The 24143-nt window shown below is 41.9% G+C and overlaps 1 protein-coding gene across 4 annotated transcripts in view; it reads right to left on the bottom strand.

Moving 5' to 3' along the window:
• Positions 1-24143, bottom strand: part of KIAA0825 (KIAA0825 ortholog) — a 1025579-nt gene that overhangs the window by 667061 nt on the left and 334375 nt on the right. For all 4 annotated transcript variants that reach the window (XM_029573181.1, XM_029573174.1, XM_029573199.1 and 1 more), the window contains one exon: positions 8886-9036. In XM_029573181.1, coding sequence (XP_029429041.1) covers positions 8886-9036 — 151 coding nt within the window. The remainder of the gene's footprint in view (positions 1-8885; positions 9037-24143) is intronic.

The raw sequence follows: 24143 nt of genomic DNA, 5'->3' as shown, positions 1-24143 counted from the left end.
CTTCCTGACGTAGGGCTAAAAAGCCTCTACGTCTTATTTGTGTAGCAGCAGCCGAGTCAGGGTAGATTTTAACATTAGCATTCATATATGAAACTGGAAAAGAACCAACATATTTTCTCATAACCAGTTGTAAATCTGTTAAGGAAATAAAGGAGACCAGAAGTGTTGCTCTCTCCAGCACATTAATATCTGAATTTTCTATTATTTCAGTGAGGTTCCCTTGCCAGTTCTGAGCAGTAGCTGTTACTGCAGACTTTGGGAGGAAATAACATTTATTAATAGATGGAAGTTCTTCCTGGGATATTCCCAGTATTTCCCCCATAAATTTCTTTAAGGTGGTATATGGAGTTTCTCCAATCACTCTTGGAAAATTAAAAATACGCAAATTCAATTGCCTTGACTTATTTTCCAGAGTCTCAATCCTCTTAGCAAGGGTATCTCACTCTTACTGTGGCAGCTTTGAACTCCAAATTTCCAGACTCCTTCTCTTCCAAAGCATGAACTTTATCAGTAATCACATTTATCTGTTTTTGCATTTGAGAAGTAATTGTAGTACTTTGTGATATTGAATGCTCCAGTCTTGTATTAAAACTATTGAAGGTATTCACTATGCCTGCCATCATTTCCCACAAAGCGACAAGAGTTATAACCGGAGGGCGTTCAGGGACAACCAATGGGGCAAATTCGGGTACTCCTCCCACAGGATTTTGCAGAGTTCCTCCCGAGGGTTCTTCCCTGATTACCCCTGGTCCTAGCCCGGTACCTGATATTACTTCGCCATTCGGTGTCCCTGGATTGTTTGTAACCGCAAGTCCCGCTTCTCTCGGAGCTGCAGTTACAGCTGTTCCCTCTGCTAGCAATCCAGGAAGGTGTTCACCGATAAGCGGTCCGTGCTGCAACACCGTCTCAGCCCTCTGGGTCGGCCCTTGTCTTAGGTCTGGACTCAAGGATAACTCCTCCAAGGACAGAGACGGAGCTCTCTCCCCGTCTAGTCCAGCGGGATCCTCGTTCCTTGGAAAATTTGTTGCCGGACTAAGGAAGTTCGTGATTTCTTGTTGTCCCATTACTGAAGGCAAAGAGACCGAGGGGAAAACACAATTTTTCCCTTTCTTTTCGCAGGCATTATTTCAAAAAAGAAGGTAATTTTCAGGAGCTTCAAGAATCCTGGCTTCCCGAGCCTCTCAGTGTGCAGCCATCTTAGGAGCCTGGTCTCCGTTTTTTAAGGATGACTTTTCTGATCGCTCCAGCAGGAGACGACTGAGTGGACGTTGATGTTGATGGCATTAACTGTAGATGGAACAAATGCTCCATTTCTCCATCCGTAATCTTCTGCCTTTCGGCGTCATCTCGGCGCATCTTGGGCACGTCGAGACATCGTGTCCCTCGCCGAGGCAGAGTACACACTCTAAGTGTGGGTCCGTAATGGACATGGTGTGGCAGCAATTCGGGCACTTTTTAAAACCCGAAGCCATAGTGAAAGTCAGACAGCCGTCGACGACTTTCAGGCACGATTTGATGGTATCGGAACCGACGGAAAAATCAAAAAGACTTACCGCAATGGAAAACAAGGGAGACCCCTACGGTGTCTGAAGTTTTTTCCGTTTTTTTTAATGAACTTTTTTGTAAGGTGAAAATTCACCACACAGGACTCCTAGAACCGCGAGGCTAATGGCTTCGCGGAAAAAAGAAGACTGAAGGGAGACCTCTGTGGCGTGAGAGATCATGGCATGCTGGGCATGCTCAGTAGGCTCAGGAGGCCAGTCAAACGTTTCTAGAAACTTTGACAGAAAGTTTTCCGGGATGGGGCTCCGTCAGTGACGTCACCCATATGTGAAGACTAGCATCCATATGTGAGGACTAGCATCCTGCTTGTCCTGGGATAACAACCCCACCTATGAAAAAGAATACCACAAATATTACACCAGAATCTAAAATATCAATACCCCTCCTATCAGGAAAACAGAACAGGCCAAGCTACTACAGATCCCTACAGAGAAACCACATGCTAAAAGAATGCTTCATCTCAGTCTTTGCATGCAGAACACAAACCCTCACCAAATACAGAATAAAGCTACATAAAGTATAAATAGAAATGGGCAGACAAAAACTGAACTGTAAAACGCATCACGCCAGACTCTATACAGTGTAACAATGGAAAAACAAAGATTTCACCATTCCTCGTGAAACAAATCAATAAAATCAAGATATATAAATCATTAATCATAATTATAAAATCATACAAATAAAATGATTTCAAAACAGCTGATGAATAGAATATCCAATAATTAAAGACTCATGCAAATTTTGAAAGCTTTACCAAACACCAATAAAATATTTCAGAGACATCACATACTACCCAATAATTAAAATAATAGTCAATCAAGAAAAATTAACTTAAAAAGCGACCTTTACTTACCCTCTCCAGCAGTTCTCCTACTCCTTTCCCTTGCAGGCCACACCAGAAGCAGTAGTAGCTGCTGAAGCTGTCCTCACAGTCCTCTTCCTTAGGGACCACAACCAGTCTCTTCTCTCTCTCACACAGACACACCAGTCACACCCTCAAGACCAGTTTCTGTATCTCACACAGCAATCATCTCCCCAACCAGTGTTTCTCTCTATCTCTCTCTCACACACACACACACAAGCACACACATACCAGTCATTTCCCTGATCAGTCTCTCTCACACATACACACGTCACCTCTCTGGCCAGTCTCTCTCAATCACACAATGCTCTCCCTCTCTCTTACTTACACACAAGCTCTCAATCACACACATGTTCTATCTCACTTACAAACAGGTTCAATCACACACATGCCCTCTCTGACAGCCACAAGCCAGCCAAAAACATGCTCCATCTCTCTTGCACACACACATCGACACACACAAGCACCCTCCCTGACTCACATATACACCACACACATACAGAAGCACGCTCCATGTCTCACATATACACCACACACACATACAGAAGCACCCTCCCTGTCTCACATACACATTACACTCTCACAGAAGCACCTTGCTTTCAGACTTGCAGCATTTTTCAATTTTACTATAAGTGAAAGTGATGCTGCCAACCCTTAAATAAGAAAACCACATTCCTATTAGAAGGCAAAATGACACCCTTCCTTCAGGTTCTGTCCTTCCAAGGGGCAGCCACCAACACCGTACAGTTTCTCTTGTTTTACGCTTTCAGGCAATAAAGCAAGTGTTTTTCTGTAAACTATCAGTCGTATGATTATTCATGTGGGAGATATGGAACAGAAAGACATCCTTAGTCAGATTCCCTTTTAAATGGGAAGATTCCAGTCTTAGTCATTTAAAAATATACATTTTCTAAAGGCTTAAAAAAAAAACAGCAAAACCGTTTCAGATTGGAACTATTCTAGTCTTCATGCTTAAATTATGCTTAAAAAAAAAAAACCACCTGGCATCAATATCTTAAATTTGTGATTTTGCTGAGATGAACATTTTAAATACTTTAATTTTTTTCTGCTTGAATATTTGTCTCTAGCCACTTTGTTAAATTTTATTTTCCAGAAGAGGGATGCTTAAAATTCAGTAATTTCATCTTTCATCCAACTTTCCAAAAGTTGTGCTACCAGCACAAAAGTTGAGGTATATGTATTATCACATTTCATTTTTTTTAAACTGGCAAATTCCTCTCTCACATACATACCACATACACACACACAGAAGCTCCATTCCTTTCTCACATGCACACCACATACACACACACAGAAAGAAGATCAGCGCAGCTGGTCTAGCTGATCACGTGGCCAAATAAAGGAAGATCGGCGCAGCCGGAGACCAAGTGCCGAGACTTAGGGGGCGCCGTGGCAGGCAGCCAGCCCCCGACTCGCCCTGCCTTCCCCCCAGTCCCACCTTCCCAATGCCCCCCTGGTGGTCCAGTGGAGGGCCCGGGAGCGATCTGCCGCTCCCGGGGCCTTGGCTGCCACTAACCAAAATGGCGCCAGTGGCCTTCAGCCCTACCATGTGACAGGGCTACTGGTGCCATTGGTTGGCCCCTGTCACATGGTAGGGGCTAAAGGTCACCGGTGCCATTTTGCTTAGTGGCAGCCGAGGCTCTGGGAGCGGCAGATCGCTCCCGGGCCCTCCGCTGAACCACCAGGGGGGGGCATTGGGAGGGTGGCACTGGGGGGGGGGAGGCAGGGTGAGTTGGGGGCTGGCAGAATTTTGAAAGGGCACTTTTTGCCCTTTCAAAATTCTGCTGCCTGCCACGGCAGCCCCTAAGTCTCGGCGCCCTAGGCAATAGGCCTAGCTCGCCTAGTGGTTCCTCCGGCCCTGAATCTAGGATAGGATGATATTTTTCAATTTTCATAAGAATCAGGAAATACCTGAAGTAACTCACTCACTCTTTTTCCTGCAGTGGAACTAATTTGACTACCTTGGCCTGAAAAGGGAATCTTCCAACTTGAGCAGGTCCTGATATTTGTTAATCATTAAAGTTTGTTGTATACCATTCATGCTGACCTCACAATATTAATTGCATTGGACCTTCACCTATTTGAAACTCCAAATTAAGTTGGGAGGCACCAGTTTATAAATTAAAAACATAATGATTCGCTGAATATTTGCTTTTATATCTGTTCCTCACACTCTGCTTTGCTGAATTTCTGATATTACAGTGTGAGCTGCTGATATCCACTATTGGACTTGTTTGTCTGTATGGAAAGCCATATGAGATGAGACTGAAGGACCTTAATATTTATACTCTGGAGGAGAGAAGAGACAGGGGAGACATGATATAGTCTTTCAAATATTTGAAAGCAATTAATGATGCATAAAAATTAAATCTTTTTCGATGGAAAGGAAGCTGTAAAACAAGGGGTAACAATATGAAACTTCAAGGGGGAAGACTCAAGAAAATGTCAGGAAATATTTCTTCATGGAAAGGGTAATGGATGCATGGAATACCCTCCTGAAAGAGGTGGCGAGGACAGGAACAGTAATGGCATTCAAAAGGTTGTGGGACAAACACAGAGGATTCCTGCTGACTAGAGAATGGAAATTAAGAAATGGGTTAATTTTTCTATTACACTTTGGGGGTAGCTTGCAAAGAATGGCAGTTGCTACTACCCTTAACAGAAGGCTTAGGTGGGGGGAGCCTGCATGGAGCAGCAGTTGCTTCTACCTTTAACAGAAGGCTTGGGGGTAGCCTGCAAGGAGTAGCAATTGTTACTACCCTAAAAAACTTGTTTGGTTGACTGGATGAACCAGTTTGATATTTATCTGCCATCATTCACTACGTTAAGGATCCAGCAGTCAAAGGCTATGATGGCTCAATAGTTTGCATAAAACCTTAGCCTTCCACCCACAGAGAGGTCTTTTGGAACAAAGACTGGAGCACTGGCTATCATCTCTAGATTACATCAAAAACCCATCCCTGATTTAGACTGAGTAGCAGTGTGATAGTTTTCCTATCCTAATAATGGCGAGTCCTTAAATCCTGCAAATGCCTGGGGCAAGCTGAACTCTGTAAACATTTCCTTAGACTGGAGAAATACCATCAAAAGTACTATAATTACAGTATCATTGTTCCAGGTTTAAGGGGATTATGAGTAACAAAAGCTTGTGCTACATTTTCAATTTATATGCCGCCCTCTTAATAAAGGACTCAAGATGGCTTACAACATAGATTAGAAAATACAACATATTCAAAATACCAGCAATGCAACAAAATACATAACATATTTAAATGCAAGTGTCAATAATTTTCCCCCCACCCCCCTCATGAGAGGCAAGGACAACTAAACCTAATAGTACTCCCACTCTCACTAACTCCCAGAAACACTCTAATCCTCTAAATTAGTGGTAGGCAACTCTGATTATTGAGTTCCGCATATAGGTCTGGTATTCAGGATATCCACAATGAATATGCATGAAAGATTTGTATGTACTGCCTTCATAGTATGCAAATATATCTCATGCATATTCAATGTGGAAATTTTGAAAACCAGACCTGTTTGCAGCACTTGAGGACTTGAGTTGCCAACTCCTGCACTAAATCACTTCTTCTAGGAACGATCCACCCCTGCAGCAGGTCAGCTCTTACAATTGGCCCAAGACAATGGCAGAGGAAACCAAAAAGAAAACAGGAGCAGGATCAGCTAAAAGTATAACACATATTTAGAAAAAAAAAAAAAGCCAAAACAGCAGACATATCCTGGTATCCTGACCAACATTAGAGAACATATTACATCTGTTTTTCAGATGCTCATTGGTTTTCTATCCTATAGCACATTAAATACAAAATGGTAATATTAATACCAAGCTATTACATAATAACAGCTCACCTTGGATCTGTACTATCTTGCACATTTATAATCCATCTCGCACTCTAAGAACAACATACTTCAGTTTCCTCAAAGACCCATTGCCATGCCTTACTCAACTATCAGAAACTTTAGAGAAGGTGCTTTCTGAGGCAGGCTCTATGTTATAGAACTCTCTATCAGAAAGTTTACGTTCTATCAATTGCATCCAAACAGTTCAAAAACAGCTACAGGTGTATCTATTCCGACAAGCATTTGAAATAGAAGAATAGCACCTTGTAAACCTTTCTGACCGCTCTATCTGTCCTTCTTTCTCTTTTTGAAAAATGTTTGCTAGCAGATGATTACTCTCTATGTATAACTATGTATATGCATTTATTCAATGTTCAAATTAGGTGGACAGATAAGGTGGGTAATAAATTGTTTTAAATAAATACATACAATAAAATAAATATCCACCACCACCAGGGAAGGGTAAACTGATAGCAAAAACCTCATCCCCTATTGCATCTGCAACTAATATCAATCTGGTTAAAAAACTCAAATCTCAGACAATCCCAGCCACTCCCAAAGGTAATTCCTTTAGTTCACCTCTTTGTGAGCGACCCACCTGAGGATGATCTTCCCCTCCCCCCCCCCACGGCAGGCTTCCACTTCTGAACAGCCTCTGATGTCAGTGGGACAGAGTCAGGGCTCAGCCGGGCACGGGGCAGAGTCAGGGCTCAGCCGGGCAGCAGCGCGTATCTTTTAAAATCCGGGTCAGCGCGTGCAAGGCTGCGCAAAATCGGCAGCCTGCGCGCGCTGAGCTGCGCAGCCTGCCTCCGTTCCCTCCGAGGCCGCTCCGAAATCGGAGCGGCCTCGGAGGGAATTTTCCTTCCGCATCCCCCCACCTTCCCCTCCCTTCCCCTATCTAACCCACCCCCCAGCCCTACCTAAATCCCCCCCCTACCTTTGTTGTACAAGTAACTTGTGCGCGCCGCCTCGTCAGCCCCCGGCACAGGCCGCAGTGCCGGGGGACTTGGGACCGCCCTCCTGGCCCGCCCCCGAAGCCTTGCCATGCCCCCGGACCCGCCTCGGACTGCCCCCTGACCCCTGGGCACGCCCCAGGACACGCCCCCGGTCTTCGGACACGCCCCCTCCCACCCCTTTTACGAAGCCCCGGGACTTACGCGCGTCCTGGGGCTTTACACATGCCGGCGGCCTATGCAAAATAGGTGCGCCGGCGCGCGAGTGCCCTGGCATGTAAATCCGGAAGGATTTACGCGCGCAGGGCTTTTAAAATCTAGCCCTAATGTTCTCCACCATAAAAACATTTTTTATTATTTTAAAATGTGGGTATTTACTATTGTGTTGATTTCCAAAAATATGAATACATGGCCACATTTGAATACATAAATTCAGTTCCAAAATGTAAAATTTAATGGTATATCTGAGCACAAGTGATATAAAAAAGCAAAGACTTAAAAAAAAAAAAAATCATGTCTGTTCTCCAAATTTTCGTCATTTCTACTTTTTCACCATTCGATTTCAGAGGCTGATGTAGTAATTTAAGGGATTTCCTGTGGGTTATCGGCCTCATTCAAGCAAAAGTTTTCTACCCATGCAAATGAACTGAGCAGAAAACCTGTGTGTCAACCAGAGCTCCCAGGTCAGCTGGAAAAAAAAAATATAGCTACACCTCACTGCGTTTTAGTTATATTTTTATAATTGCTAGACTGCGACGATGTCTTTGCATGCCAGTTTTTGATGAATTCTACTACTAAACGCTTCTATAAGGTAGTATTGTACAAAAAAAAAAAAATTAAATTCTGAGGTAATGAGCTGCTTTACATGTAATTGCATTGCAATGGCCATTAATTCAGAATTGTAATACACTTTTGTGTGTAGCAGACTAAGCACAAAACTTTACTATTTGTGAAGGAGAAAGATGAGAAGCAATTTTGCAAAAGGAGGCTTCACCTCAAAAAATATGCTTTTGCACATTTTAGGGCATTCTGTGCAGTTTTTTTTCACGAAAAGTCCCCTTTTGTAAAATCACTTTGCACTTTAGAGTATCAGTCTCTTAGAACAAGATTTCCCAAACTTGTCCTGCTGACCCACATCCAATTGGCTTTTCAGGATGTGTTCTATCAATATGCTTGAGATCAATTTGCATATACTGGATGTCCAATGTAGTCAAATTTATCTCATGCATATTCATTGCAGATATCCTGAAAGCCTGACTGACAGTGGAGTCTCCAGGACAGGTATAGGAAGTCATGAATTAAGAATACCAGAAATGCACAACTTTCTTTATTCTATTTATTTCAGTTTTGTCTAGCTAGGAATGTTCTATCAGAAAATAACTATGTGATCACCAGTTTATGCCTAATCAAGTCAATGATTAACACAGAATCTGTTAACTACTGTGATTTGAATAAGTTGCTTCTAAATGTTTGCCCCAAATCTGAGCTATTTGGGGAAGGAAGCAATTTTATACATCAGTAAGCACTACATGTAAATTGAGATCTTATGTTTCTAATTAGTTTAGGAGAAGATAAACAGTAAAGCACATCTGCTAAAGAAAAGAATAGTAAAGTTAACCTCGCACCTCATAAAATGCTTTGCAGTCATCCCAGTGGTGGCTCTCCGCATCCTGTAGAATACTTGTAGTACAGACTCTGATGGAGTAATTTGTAACTTGACACTGGAGAAAGCTGATGAATTCCTGATATTGCTGGACAGGCAGTAAGGAAAGGGGCCTGCTCAGAGAGGATGATCAAAGAAATAAAGATTTAAAGCCTGTGCAAGTAGGAGGCAGCAATCTCCAGTACTACAAATGGTTTTGATTATTATATATCAATCATTCATTTCCTGGTGCTGCTATCTGCATTCATATTCACTTTCAAAAACTTTTCAAATAAATATATCTTAAAGCCATATAACTTACAGGAAAAAAACAGTACTCTCCCATATCAATTATTTCATAAAATGGTTAAAATATTTTTTGAAATGTACATTTATAAAAATACAATTGTTTTATTTCCATGATTCAAAAAATTACATTTTTAAGAAGGTTGCTGGAATACATCTACCAGGACAGATTTATTTGTTTGAAAAACAGAACTAGTGCAGGTTGCAGGTCTGCCACAGGCTGCAAGTTTCAACAACATTTGCAAAACAAGAATCTAACTACAAAAATCAGGTTAAGTTTTCCAACAGTGAATACAAGGAAAGGGTGAAGATATGAAACATGATTAGCAGCACTGGGCAGGAAATAATTATTAAACTACCCACATTGGTACAAACCCCGTAGGTACTTTTTACCCATGGGTTTTGCACTAATAATCAAAGTAAAAGCACATGCATATTTTTTGCTTTGATTATTGCTGCAAGGAAAAGTACCCACAGAAATTTGCACCTGCTTTTCTGTAGGTACTTTTTAAATAAAGCAAAATTGCTTACCTTGTAACAGGTGTTATCACAGGACAGCAGGATGTAGTCCTCACATATGGGTGACGTCACTGATGGAGCCCTATCACGGAAAACTTTCTGTCAAAGTTTCTAGAAACTTTTGACTGGCACACTGAGCCTACTGAGCATGCCCAGCATGCCATGATATTCTCAGCCACAGGGGTCTCCCTTCAGTCTTGTATGTAGCAATAAGCTTTAGCAAAAATAAAATAATAAAACGTATCTGACCCAACTCCGCAGGATGGCGGGTGGATTTCGTGAGGACTACATCCTGCTGTCTTGGGATAACACCTATTACAAGGTAAGCAATTTTGCTTTATCCCAGGACAAGCAGGATGCTAGTCCTCACATATGGGTGATTAGCAAGCTATAGGCTGCATCATTTTGTAGTGAAGCAACATTGTAGTATTGTTGGTAAAAATGAGGCAGCCAAAATCACAGCAGGTTGGATGTAGAAGGAGTTGGGATTATACTGGAAACAAGTTCTTTAAGACAGATTGTTCGTAAGCTGAATCTTGTCGTCCTTCTTTGTCCAAACAGTAATGAGCTGCAAAGGTGTGAAGAAAACTCCATGTTGCTGCTTTACATATGTCAAGAATTGGCACTGAACGATAGTGTGCTACTGAGGTTGATATTGCTCTTACTGAATGTGCCTTTACTCGTCCTTGGAGAGGAAGGTCTGCTTTTTCATAGCAAAACTGTATGCAATCTGCTAGCCAACTGGATAGAGTATGTTTACCCACTGCTTTTCCCGGTTTGTTTGGATCATAAGATACAAAGAGTTGAGTTGATTTCCTGTGGACTGCAGTGCGGTCTAAGTAAAATGCTAGCGCACGTTTACAGTCCAAGGTATGTAAGGCCTTTTCTCCTTGATGAGAATGAGGTCTTGGAAAGAATGTGGGTAAAACTATGGATTGGTTCAAGTGGAATTCCGTAACTACCTTGGGAAGGAATTTTGGATGTGTACGGAGAACCACTCTGTCATGTAAGAATTTTTTATAGGGGGAGTACGTGACAAGTGCTTGTAACTCACTAATCCTCCTAGCCGATGTAATGGCTATGAGGAAGATAGTCTTCCATGTCAGAAATTTAAGATCACAGGAGTTCATGGGTTCAAAAGGAGAACACATGAGTCTTGTTAAGACCAGATTCAGGTCCCATTCTGTGACAGGTGGCCGAATTGGTGGTTTAAGGTGAATTAAACCTCTCATAAATCTACTGACAAGAGGATGTATGGATATTGGTGCATCTCCCATCTTGTTATGGTAAGCTGAGATTGCACTTAAATGTACTCTTACAGATGATGTCTGGAGACCAGAGTCTGAAAGATGGCATAAGTAGTCTAGTAAAGAAGTTGTGGGGCAGGAGAAAGGGTCAATGTCCTTTTGATTGCACCACAAAGTAAACCTTTTCCATTTTGAAGAATAATTCTTTCATGTTGAAGGTTTACATGAAGCTATAAGCACTTGAGATACATTGGTTGAAAGATTGAGTGGTTGTAAAATCAAGCTTTCAACATCCATGCTGTCAGGGATAGGGATTGAAGGTTGGGATGGCACAACCGACTCTGATCCTGAGTTATGAGAATGGGAGTTACACCCAGGCGAATTGACTCTCTGATCGAGAGGTCTAGAAGTATGGGAAACCATACTTGTCGAGGCCAATACGGGGCTATGAGAATCATGGACCCCTTGTCCTGTTGTAGCTTCACTAGAGTTTTGGTTATGGGCGGTATTGGAGGATATGCGTATAGAAGGCCTGAGTTCCAAGGGCGAGCAAAGGCGTCCTTGGCTAGCTGATGATTCTGTCTGTGCAGAGTGCAGAATTTGTCCACTTTGTGATTCAGACGTGACACAAAGAGGTCTATTGTTGGTTGTCCCCAACGCTGAAATATCCTGGTCGCTACTAAGGAATCCAGGGACCATTCATGTGGTTGGAACTGACAACTGAGTCGATCTGCCACTACGTTGTGAATGCCTGCCAGATAAGTGGCCCGGAGAAACATTGAGTGTGTCAGGGCCCAGTCCCAAATCTGTGCAGCTTCTTGACAAAGGAGATTTGAGCCCATACCTCCCTGTTTGTTGATGTACCACATGGCTACTGTGTTGTCCGTTTGGATGAGAACAGTCTTGTGTGAAAGGCAGTCCTTGAACGCATGCAGTGCATAACGTATAGATCGAAGTTCCAGGAAATTGATTTGAAATGTTGCTTTGAGTTTTGTCCAAGTACCCTGGGTTTGAAGATTGTTTATGTGAGCTCCCCAACCTAAGGTGGATGCATCTGTAGTTAAAGTTATCTGTGGGACTGGTTGCTGGAAGGGTAAGCCCTTGCGCAAGTTGTCCTTGTTCACCCACCAAAGTAGAGATGATCTTAACTGGTGGGTCACTTGAATTGGAGAGGACAGTGATTGAATGGCTTGGATCCATTGTGATCTTAAAGTCCATTAGGTTACCCTCATGGCTAGCCTTGCCATAAGAGTGACATGAACTGTGGAGGCCATGTGGCCTAGTAAGGTTAGAAACTGATGAGCTGTTGCTTGTTTCTTTGAGTGTATCGAGTTTGCCAATAGGGAAAGTGTGTCTGCCTGATCCTCGGGTAGAAAAGCTTTTGAATGTATGGTGTTCAATTTTGCTCCTATGAATTGAAGCAGGTGAGACAGAATGAGATGGGACTTTTGATAATTGATGAGAAAACCCATGGAGTGAAGTAGAGTAATTGCTTGTCTGAGGGAAGCCAGAGCTCCTTGTTGAGATTGACTTCTGATGAGCCAGTAGTCTAGATAAGGAAAGACATGGACACTTTCTTTGTGTAAGTGTGTTGCTATTACTGCCAGACATTTTGTGAACACTCTGGGAGCTGATGCAAGTCCAAATGGTAGTACTCTGTACTGGAAATTTTGATAACCCACCATGAAGCGCAGGTACTTGTGATGAGGAGAGAATATTGGAATGTGAGCATAAGCATCTTGAAGATCCAGAGAACAAAGCCAATCTCCTGTTTGAAGAAGTGGAAGCATGGTGCCTAGAGAAACCATCCTGAACTTTTCTTTCTTCAGAAATTTGTTGAGATTTCTGAGATCTAGGATGGGATGTAGGCCTCCGGTTTTCTTTGGAATGAGGAAATAACGGGAATAGAATCCTATGCCCTGCTGAGTCTGGGGCATCGGTTCTACAGCTCTGGCTCTCAGAAGGGTGGATAATTCTACTTGTAGATGGATTATGTGATTTTCGCTTAATGGAAAATGTTTTGGAGGAGAATGTCTTGGAATTGAGACAAAATTGAGTTGGTATCCTCGAGATATTATTGCGAGTACCCATCAGTCTGTTATTTGTATCCAATGGTTGTAAAAGGAGGATACTCGGCCTCCTACCGGTAGGTCTGGTTGAGGGTTGTAGAGATGGTTTTGGTCTCTGGTGATGGCCTCAAAAGCCTGGAGCCGGTCCCGTCTGCAGCGGAGGTTGAGGCCTAGCAGCTCTAGGTTGCCTGGGCTGAGACCTTTTCTGCGGCCTAGTAGATCTGACTCTTGATGCTGGAGGGTAATAACGCCTCTGTCTATAGAAGGGTCATCTAGATTCCTTCCTTGGAGGTCGGCGAGATGATGGTGTAGCAGATTCCTGTGGAACTGACGACAGTTGGCGCAGGGTTTCTGTGTATTCCTTTAAATGTGCTACAGCATCCTGTACCTTAGAGCCAAAAAGGTTGTCGCCCACACATGGCAAATCAACCAATTTTTCTTGGACCTCAGGCCTGAGGTCCGAGGCCTTAAGCCATACCCACTTATACCAGAGGCTGCTACTCTGGAAGCTGTTCAAAATTATCATAAGCGGCTCGGACTTCGTGCTTGCCAGCTTCAAGTCCTTTGTGTATGATTACTTGGGCTGCTTCTTGATATTGCTGTGGTAACGAATTTGAAAATTCTTGCATCTGTTTCCACAGGTTTCTCTGATATTGCATCATCTATAACTGATATGATGCAATTCTTGTGTTTAGCATAGCTCCCTGATACATTTTTCTGCCCAGGGAATCCAAGAATCGATGATCCTTGCCTGGAGGAGAGGAGGAATGAGGCCTTATCCATTTAGATTTCTTTTGTGCAGACTGATTGATGTGGCAGTTGTGCTTTCTGGTAGCCGGGAACAGATTGTACCAAATAAGTGGTGTCCACTCTCTTATTTATGGCTGGTACTGAGCATGGGTGCTCCCAGAGTCTGTGCTGTAAGTCTAGGAGGACTTCGTGGACAGGTATAGCCAAGACTTATTTTGGAGGGTCCACAAATTGGAGGACCTCCAGTGTTTGCTGTCCTGTGTCCTCTTCAGCTACCAGAGTAAATGGTATGGTGTCTGCCATATCCTGAACGAAAGTTGTAAAGGATAAATCCTCCGGTGGAGATTTCTTTCACTCTTCTGGCAGAGAAGGATCAGACATAAATCCTTCAGAAGAAGTGTCGGTATGCTGCCTGTCATCCCAGGTAACATACGGTTCGTCCTGATGTGGAGACGTTGGAGAAGACCTTGGTGGACGAGAAAGCCCTGAAGGACCTGGATGTGGATCATCGAAAGGTATCCGTCCAGGGACTTCTTGTGGCTTAGATGGAGTCGATGGAAGAGCACCGACTATTTCATCGAATTTGTTCATTAGAAGCTGGAACAGTGCAAACTCCGGATGTCCTGGAGCCCCAGGTGCCATTGGTATCTATGGTATCGGGTCGGGCATTGGTGATGGAATCGGCATCGATGGTCGCCTCAATATAGTCTTCGGTTGTGATACCGGCATCAGTGCAGGCACTGGCATCGGCGGGACCGCCAGCATCGGTGCATGCACCGGCATCGGTGAGGGTACCGGCATCAGTGCATGCACCAGAATCGACGTCTGCTGATCCTTCAATGCTTGAAGCACCGCTTGACGGATGAAATCCGTCAATTCCTCCATGATAGCTGGTGCAGGCAGAGCAGCTACACGTGGTGGCGGTAGAGATGTCGATGGTCCTTCTACATGGCCCTGTGGGGGTTCGACGATCGGTGCTTCGATATGGGGTGAAGGCCTCGGCACCAGTGTTTCCTGGAGTCTAGGCCGTTTCGCGGTCGATTCCTCCGGGGAGAGAAGCGCCTCTGGTATCGATGGGTGTATCGATGCTTCGGACGGTGTTCCGTCGCTGACTTCGTCGACGCTATCGATGGTGTCGGCGATGAATGATCCCCCGAGCCTTCCGGATGACACTTTTTCAGTATTATGCGTTTAGAGACTCTGGCCGGAGATGATTGAGTCGATGTAGAAGGAGAAGGCAGAAGCTGTAGATGGAATCAATGCTCCATCTTTTCTTGGCGGGCCTTTCTTCCCTTCGCGGTCATTTCAGCACACTTGGGACAGGTTGTAACGCCGTGTGATTGACCTAAACAGAGGACACACTCTAGGTGTGGATCTGTAATGGACATTGTCTGATTACAGTTGGGACATTTTTTAAATCCCGTGGCCATATTTTTTCGCCGACAGCCGTCGATGAAAATGAGAGAAAACGTGAGAGGAAAAATGTTTTACTCAAAGAGTATAAAAGAGACCAAATTTACTCACCAGCTGGTGGTAATACGAGAGACCCCGATATGGGAGAGAATAATGTTTTTTTAAAGCTGATTTTTTAATTAGACAAATCGTGAGAAAAACTCACACAGGCTCCTGCTCCGTGATGCCAACAGCAGCGCGGAAAAACGAAGACTGAAGGGAGACCCCTGTGGCTGAGAATATCATGGCATGCTGGGCATGCTCAGTAGGCTAGTGTGCCAGTCAAAAGTTTCTAGAAACTTTGCCAGAAAGTTTTCCGTTATAGGACTCCATCAGTGACGTCACCCATATGTGAGGACTAGCATCCTGCTTGTCCTGGGATAAAACAATATGCATAGATTTGAAAATTTAAAACTACCAACATTGTCACCTCCCACAACCTAACCCCATCTCTGGGAATGCTGCTATTAGTTTACCAACAGAAATGGCTTGGACAATAATCTCCCCCTTTCTCAAATGACCTAAAAATCTTCATTTTCACACAATTTATTTTTAACAGATAAACTCATGTTCTCTGCACTATGGTGGCAACCTTCAAACTGTGTGCAGAAGTATAAAGTCTCCAGGGTACATTTTACTGGCAGACAATATGCCAATTTTCAAAAAAAATTTCCTTTAAAAATTAACTTGAAGTATGCACGCATACCTGTACTTACAATTTGTGCGTGTACATCTCCAAGGAAAATATACATATCTATTTTTGAAACTTTAAAAGTACACATGTAAGTGCTAACTCCTCCCCAACCCCACCTTGGGAATGCTTATGCAATCTGTGCATAAATTTACACATGTAGTGGCACTATGCACATAACTTTATGCATAGACAGGATAGGCAATTTTCAAAGACCAGGTTTCTAATCAAAAAACACTGTTTTTTTGTGCAGAAACAGCTGTGAAAATTGACTCTCTCAGGTAAGATTAAGACCAAAACGGTCCATCCAGTTTGCTCAACAAGGTGTTTGGGTGTAACTGCTGTTCCCTGTAGGTTACTCTAAGGGTAAGGAGGTACCAGACAAGTAAAAGCAGTTGATGCCAGACCTCCACTTCCCAACTGTATTTATTTATTCCTTCTTGCAGTGTACAGAGGATCTGCCTTGGCAGTAGAAGCTCAAAAGCAGATTGTCCCTACCCTAAGGACACAGGGGCCGATGCACTACAGTGCGCTCACCCGAACCCACTGTTTAACCCGCCGTAGGACGTGGGTTAAATAGGTGCTAATCCACCCCTAATGCAATAGAGGAATTAGCGCCTATTTAATGCACATCCGAAGCGGAGTGAATGAGTTAGCACTCAAAACATGCAAATGCATGTGAATTAGGCTATTACTCATTCACTTTGCATTCAAAAAAATAAATGTGCATCTCAGACACACATTTATCGCTCAGGCATTAATAGCTGAGCGCACGTAGAAGAAGTACAGAAAAGCAGAAAAAACTGCTTTTCAGTAGTTCTTCAATATAAAAAAAAAAATCTCAGCAGACCGCTGAATTATGAAGACCGACGCCAGTAAACTCGGCATCGGTTTCCATAACTGGACGTCTGCCAGTAATGAAAACAGACGCCGAGTTTATCGGCATCTGCATCTGCTTTTTATCGGCATCCGTTTTCATTACTGGCAGACGGCTGGTTATGGAAACCGATGCCGAGTTTACCGGTGTCGGTCTTCCAAACCGGCAGCCGCCTTGGGGTCGCATTAGCATGGAGGCGCTAAGGTCGCGCAAGTGACCCTGGCGCCTCCTTGCTAGTGTGACCCCCTGATTTACATATTGCATGGCGCCTCCCCTTGCAAAAGCCATGCGTGCGCTAAGAAAGCGGGCGCTGAAAAGTCAGGGCCTGCTTTCCTCAAAATTTTTTGCATCGGCCCCATAAAAAGTGAACTAGATCAAACTTCTTTGAAATAATGTAAACAGATTGCTAAACCATATGTTTACTGTAAGATGTGCCCATATGAATCCCTTGAACGTACTACTGGCTGGATGTAAATGCTGTTTTGTGCAGGATACCACCATGCAGAAATATTTCACCAAAAGTTACCATAGGTTATCCCAGTACTTCATTTCCAACCTCTAGCCACTAGGGAATCTCTGTATTTATCTCATTCCCTTTTGAATTCCATTACCATTCTTGTCTCCACCACTTTTTTTGAAAGGGTTTTCCAAGCTGAATCTAGAGGTACGGCAGGCGCTGGAGACAAGACTGGCACAGGCGATGAGATAGGAACTGGTGACAGCTGGAAATGAGGCAGGGACTGGAACCGGAGACACAGTCTGGTACTGAAAGCAGGCAAGAGCTGGAGAGATGGCTGGAACAGGTGGCAAGGCCTGGCTTGAAGAAAGGGCTGGAGTAGAGACATGACTAGAACTGGAGGTAAGGGATCTGTTGCGTTTTGTGGCTCGAGGGCAGGCAGAATTCTTTGCCCATGACATGGGACGTCATCTCCACTTTGGCCCCTTGGGGCTGCTGTAGGTATGCACGCGCCACACTGCATGCTGCTTAAGTAGCATGCGGCGGGATAATGCCGGAGGCACCCTTTGATGATGTTACTGCCTTAGCGCTATATAGGGATTCCCTGGACATCCTCTCTTTGCATCAGTAAAGGGTCGCCGTCCCTGTAGTGTGAGTTGCTGCATCATGCTGTCTCCATGTCCAGTCTGTCTTGTCTCCCTCCAAGCCCAGCCTGCCTTGTTTCTCCACCTTAGTCTTTTCCAGCCCTGGCTGTCCTTCGTGCCCTGCCGTGTCAGTTCTTCACCTTACTTCCAAAGCCTGCCTTTGGATTGGCTTCTGGATTCAACCCTAGCCTGGACCTTGACCATTCTTGCCTGCTGCCTGCCACTGACCCTAGCCAGACTCAGAACCTATGTTCCCATTGCTTCCTAAGAGACTCTCGCCTAACAGCTTCTGGCCCCTGGAACCCAAGGGCTCAACACAAGGGGAAAGGGGCTGGTATAGATGAAGCTCCAGACTTGACTCTTCCCTGCGTAACTCTGCCAGTTGTTGGTAAGGACCTTCATTGTCATCCCCATAAGTTGAAATAACCAAAAAATGGGATATAACTAGTATACAATCAATACAAAAAAATAACTAGCTATGTGATGAATGTAAACTGCGAGAAAATAATAAATGAATCTCAAAAATGTGACTGATGTTGAAACTAAGTAGTATTGTTTGGTTTAATTATTGATATAGAGATAAGACCTCAGTTTTGGCAAGAGATCTGAATTAACAGAAACTTCTGATGGCCAATTGGTCCAATCATCGGTCTTGTAATCTCTAATTTTAATTTTGTTAATTTTAATAAAAAATTCTTTTATTATTTATTGCCACGGTACCAACCTTACGAATTACTTTATTGTTTTTAACTTTTTACTAAAATTAATGTCTATTGGTGCTAGTAAAGCAACATTGTAAGTTTCAAAAGTTGATTGTTTTTGCTTTGCTTTGATGTTAAACTTGGTTCATGAATTTTGAACACTGTTTCCTAAATATTGATGAAATTGATGTTAGTCACTCTTAATAGATGGCATTGATATTTGATTGCCTATAAATTGAAAATACTCAATAAAGTGACAACACATTCACTCAGTTCAACAACTAGCTGAGTAATACTGATTGATTGGACTAACACGTCTCAAAAGGATAACATGGTGTAGCTATTCAACAACTTTGTAGCATTTATGAACCCAAATAGCAAGTCATTCGCTTAGCCAAACAATTAACTGTGTTATGCTGATGGACCCGATCGTCTCAAAAAGTAACAAATTGTTAATGTTCAGCAACTTTGTAGCAATTTATCAGATTCTTAATGTCTCTGTGTGAATGTACCACAATGTTGACTCATGAAACTGTGTGAAACTAGTCCAATGACATAATATCTCAAAATTGATATAAAATTCTCTGCAGCCAAATATATAATGCAGGTTAAGCAATCAAATTTCCAGTCTTGCAATTGAAAATGGGACGAACGGTGTCATTCACATCGTCTCTCATATGATTTTATATCCCGACAAAATTGTTTAAACGGCAGAATACTTATCTGAGATTTGATGAATTTTGATGATCTCAAACGTTACAGATTATTCTTTTACTTGGTTCTGCCGTAACTGAGACCCAAAGGGTCTAACAACCGCCGCCAACGCGGCCGGCGTTTCGCAAAACACGCTGCTTCAGGGCGGACTCTAGATTTAAACAACACATGAATTAAAAATTATAAATCTTTTTAAAAGCCATTTATTGCATGAAAACGGACTTGAATTTACTATTTGTAAAGAGAGACTTCTTCTACTATGGTCGGGCTCAGACTGAAATTGTTTTCAAAAAATGGCCGCGCTAGATTTAAGCTGATGATTGGCTTAAAAAGTCACCAATGGGTGTTCTTGGTTACAAGCTGCCAACGTGCTGACGTTGTGCTATGCTATCAATGCCATACGTATTGTTGCAACGTAACGCTTACTGCTTGTCAATAAAGATCTTAAATGTTGAACTCAATTACATCCGTCATACTTCCTTTACTTGAATATGGAATGGGTTAACATACTTAGCGATGATTATATAAATAAAGATAAGAATAATTTAATGAATGAGGCTATTCCATTCTATTTTAGAATTCAAACCATCTGGTTCTTCGGATTTTAATTTGAAAATCCATTCTTGTTCTTTTTTGTATAATAACCTCTCTCTATCGCCTCCTCTTATGTCTCGTTTGATATGTTCCAAAACAAACCATCTCAGCTCTTTGATATCATGGTTTTCCTGCATGCAATGCATCACTATTGGAGCGGATGTCTTTTTATTCTTCAAACAGCTTTTGTGTTCACCTATCCTCAATTTAAATGATCTCATTGTTTGTCCCACGTAAATTTTGTTACATGGACAACTTATGATGTATATTACATGATCTGTCTGACACGTAGTAAAGTTGTTCATTTTATATTTGTATTGAGTATGTGTACATATATATTCCTTGATTTCTAATGTTTGGTCACAAATTTTGCAGTGGCCACATTTGAAATGACCCAATGGTATAGTACCATCAATTGTTTGAGGATGTTCAATGTCTTTCAACATAGACGGACTTAAAATTTCCTTCAAATTTTGTGATCTTGAATAAGCTGCTCGGAATTCCACGTTTTGCATGCCCGGTATCATTTTGATCAAAAACCAATGATGACGCATGGCTTGTATAATCTTACGTGACCAAGGTGAGTATCGAGTTACACATGTAATTGTATTCTCATCTTGAGACTTTGATTGTGGTGTGAGTAGCGCATCCCGATCGTAGTACAATGCACGTTTGAATCCTGTTTTAATACACTTATTGGGATAGCCTCTATTCTTCAAATCCAATTTGAGCTTTTCTGATTGTTGTCTGTATAATGCTGTATTGGAACAGTTCCGTTTGTATCTCAAAAATTGTGAGAAAGGAAGGCTGTTTTTCAATGGCATGGGATGTGCACTATCAAAGTGCAACATGGTGTTGCGATCAGTGGGTTTTTTAAATACACTGGTGATAATTTCGCCATCTTCCATTTTTCTCAATGAAACATCCAGAAAAGAGATTTCAACAAAATTGTAATTTAATACAAATTGTATTTTTTCATCGCAAGTGTTAATCCACTTCTCAAATAAATGTAGTTCTTGTTCCGTACCACTCCACAAAATAAAAATGTCATCTATATAGCGTTTGTAAAAAAAGATCTTAGAAACAAACGGTGAATTATCAATCCATTCTAATTCAAATTCTGTCATGAAAAGATTAGCAATGGTAGGGGCCATGGTTGCGCCCATGGCCGTTCCAGAAACCTGTTGGTAATATTTGCCTTGAAATATGAAAAAATTATTTTTAAGAGCAATGGATGCCAATTGTAATAAAAAATCACTGGGTATCCGGTGAGGTCTGAAACGTTTGTCAAGATATATTTTAATCACTTTTAAAGCTTCTTCTTGCGGAGTTGAAGTGAACAATGATTTAATGTCTAAGGTGACAAACCATAAATCTGTGGTATTAACAGTTAAATTTTCAATCAAATTCAAAAAATGTGATGTATCTCTAATGTAAGATGAACTGTTGGATACAAAATGTCTCAAAAAGCAATCGATAAACTGTGAAAGTGGTTCCAGTAATGATTCATTAGATGAAATTATTGGCCTTCCAGGCGGATTGATTAATGTTTTATGTACTTTCGGAAGTACATATATTGTGGGTGTTCTTGGATGTTTTACATTCAAAAAATTATATTCTTTGTCTGTCAAAAAACCTACCTGTTTGCCTGAATCAATTAGTTTTTTTATCTGTCTCTGTAATTGAGTTGTTGGATTAGCTGTCAATTTAATGTATGTGGTTTCATCCTGTATTTGTCTTTTGATTTCATCAATATAATCCTCTCTATTTAATATAACCACTGAGCCACCCTTGTCAGCCTGTTTAATAATATAATCGTGATTTTTGGCCATCGAATGAAGAGCTGAACGTGCTCGTTGGTTTAAGTTGTTGCAAAATTTGTCATTATTATTCTCCAATGATTGTACATCCCTCAAAACAAGTTTATGAAATGTATCAATAAAGGATGTACAGGTCCAGGTGGCAACCACGATGATGGTTTTTTGATAACACTGGCATCACAACTTGTTGTTTCATTATTGTGAAAAAAATTCTTTAATGTTAATTTTCTGATAAAGCGTTGCAAGTCAATTCTAAATAGAAAGGGGTTATGTTTTTCTGTAGGTGATGGTCACTTATCCAGCAAGAAGAGGAAGAACAGGATGGAAAAACAACAGGAATCAACCAGGACATTCCATCACCTACTTTTTGAAACTTACAATGTTGCTTTACTAGCACCAATAGACATTAATTTTAGTAAAAAGTTAAAAACAATAAAGTAATTTGTAAGGTTGGTACCGTGGCAATAAATAATAAAATAATTTTTTATTAAAATTAACAAAATTAAAATTAGAGATTACAAGACCGATGATTGGACCAATTGGCCATCAGAAGTTTCTGTTAATTCAGATCTCTTGCCAAAACTGAGGTCTTATCTCTATATCAATAATTAAACCAAACAATACTACTTAGTTTCAACATCAGTCACATTTTTGAGATTCATTTATTATTTTCTCGCAGTTTACATTCATCACATAGCTAGTTATCCCCATAAGTTGAACCAACCTTCCCACAGCAACAAGGGTTCATGAATCTTATAGGCTAGAGGGATAGACACAGAAGGCTCACTAGGAACTGGGGCAACAGAGACAACATGGTGAGACAACAACTTGCCAGGACTAGACAAGGACAGGACAGGACAGGACAGGATTGGACTGGACAAGACAAGAGAATACAGAAGGCCTATAATGCCAAGGCAGGGTAAGAGGTACAGAAGGCCATGGCAGGAAAAGAAAAAACTAGAAAGCCCAGAGGCCAAGCGCAAAGCTGAGCAGGATAAGAAGGCTCATATGCCATAGAGCAGAGCGAGGAGGCTAGAAAGGCCACAATCAAGACAGAACATAAGAACATGTCATACTGGGTCAGACAAAGGATCCATCAAGCCCAGCATCCTGTCTCCAACAGTGGCCAATCCAGGCCATAAGAACCCAAAAACTAAGTCTATCCCATGTTACTGTTGCTAGTAATAACAGTGGCTATTTTCCAAGTCAACTTAATTAATAGCAGGATATGGAATTCTACTCCATGAACGTATCCAATACTTTTTTAAACCCAGCTACACTAACTGCAACAAATTCCAGAGTTTAATTGTGCATTGAGTGAAAAAGAACTTTCTCCGATTAGTTTTAAATGTGCCACATGCTAAGTTCATAGAGTGCCCCCTAGTCCTTCTATTATCAGAAAGAGTAAATAACAGATTCACATTTACCCGTTCTAGACCTCACATTATTTTAAACACCTCTATCATATCCCCTCTCAACCATCTCTTCTCCAAGCTGAACAGTCATAAGAACATGCCATACTGGGTCAGACCAAGGGTCCATCAAGCCCAGCATCCTGTTTCCAACAGTGGCCAATCCAGGCCATAAGAACCTGGGAAGTACCCAAAAACTAAGTCTATTCCATGTTACCGTTGCTAGTAATAGCAGTGGCTAATTTCTAAGTCAATTTAATTAATAGCACGTAATGGACTTCTCCTCCAAGAACTTATCCAATCCTTTTTTAAATACAGCTATACTAACTGCACTAACCACATCCTCTGGCAACAAATTCCAGAGTTTAATTGTGCGTTGAATGAAAAAGAACCTTCTCCGATTAGTTTTAAATGTGCCACATGCTAACTTCATGGAGTGCTCTCTAGTCTATTATCCAAAAGCATAAATAACCAATTCACATCTACCCATTCTAGACCTCTCATGATTTTAAAAACCTCTATCATATCCCCCCTCAGCCGTCTCTTCTCCAAGCTGAAAAGTCCTAACCTCTTTAGTCTTTCCTCATAGGGGAACTGTTCCATTCCCCTTATCATTTTGGTAGCCCTTCTCTGTACCTTCTCCATCACCATTATATCTTTTTTAAGATGCGGCGACCAGAATTGTACACAGTATTCAAGGTGCGGTCTCACCATGAAGCGATACAGAGGCATTATGACATTTTCCATTTTATTCACCATTCCCTTTCTAATAATTCCCAACATTGTTTGCTTTTTTGTTTTTTTTACTGCCGCAGCACACTGAACAGACGATTTCAATGTGTTATCCACTATGACGCCTAGATCTCTTTCTTGGGTAGTAGCACCTAATATGGAACCTAACATTGTGTAACTATGGCATGGGTTATTTTTCCCTATATGTATTACCTTGCACTTATCCACATTAAATTTCATCTGCCATTTTGATGCC

Source organism: Rhinatrema bivittatum, chromosome 1, assembly GCF_901001135.1.
Source record: "Rhinatrema bivittatum chromosome 1, aRhiBiv1.1, whole genome shotgun sequence".
Taxonomy (NCBI): domain Eukaryota; kingdom Metazoa; phylum Chordata; class Amphibia; order Gymnophiona; family Rhinatrematidae; genus Rhinatrema; species Rhinatrema bivittatum.
The sequence above is the reverse complement of the archived record's forward strand: the minus strand, read 5'-3'. Positions and strand labels throughout refer to the sequence as shown.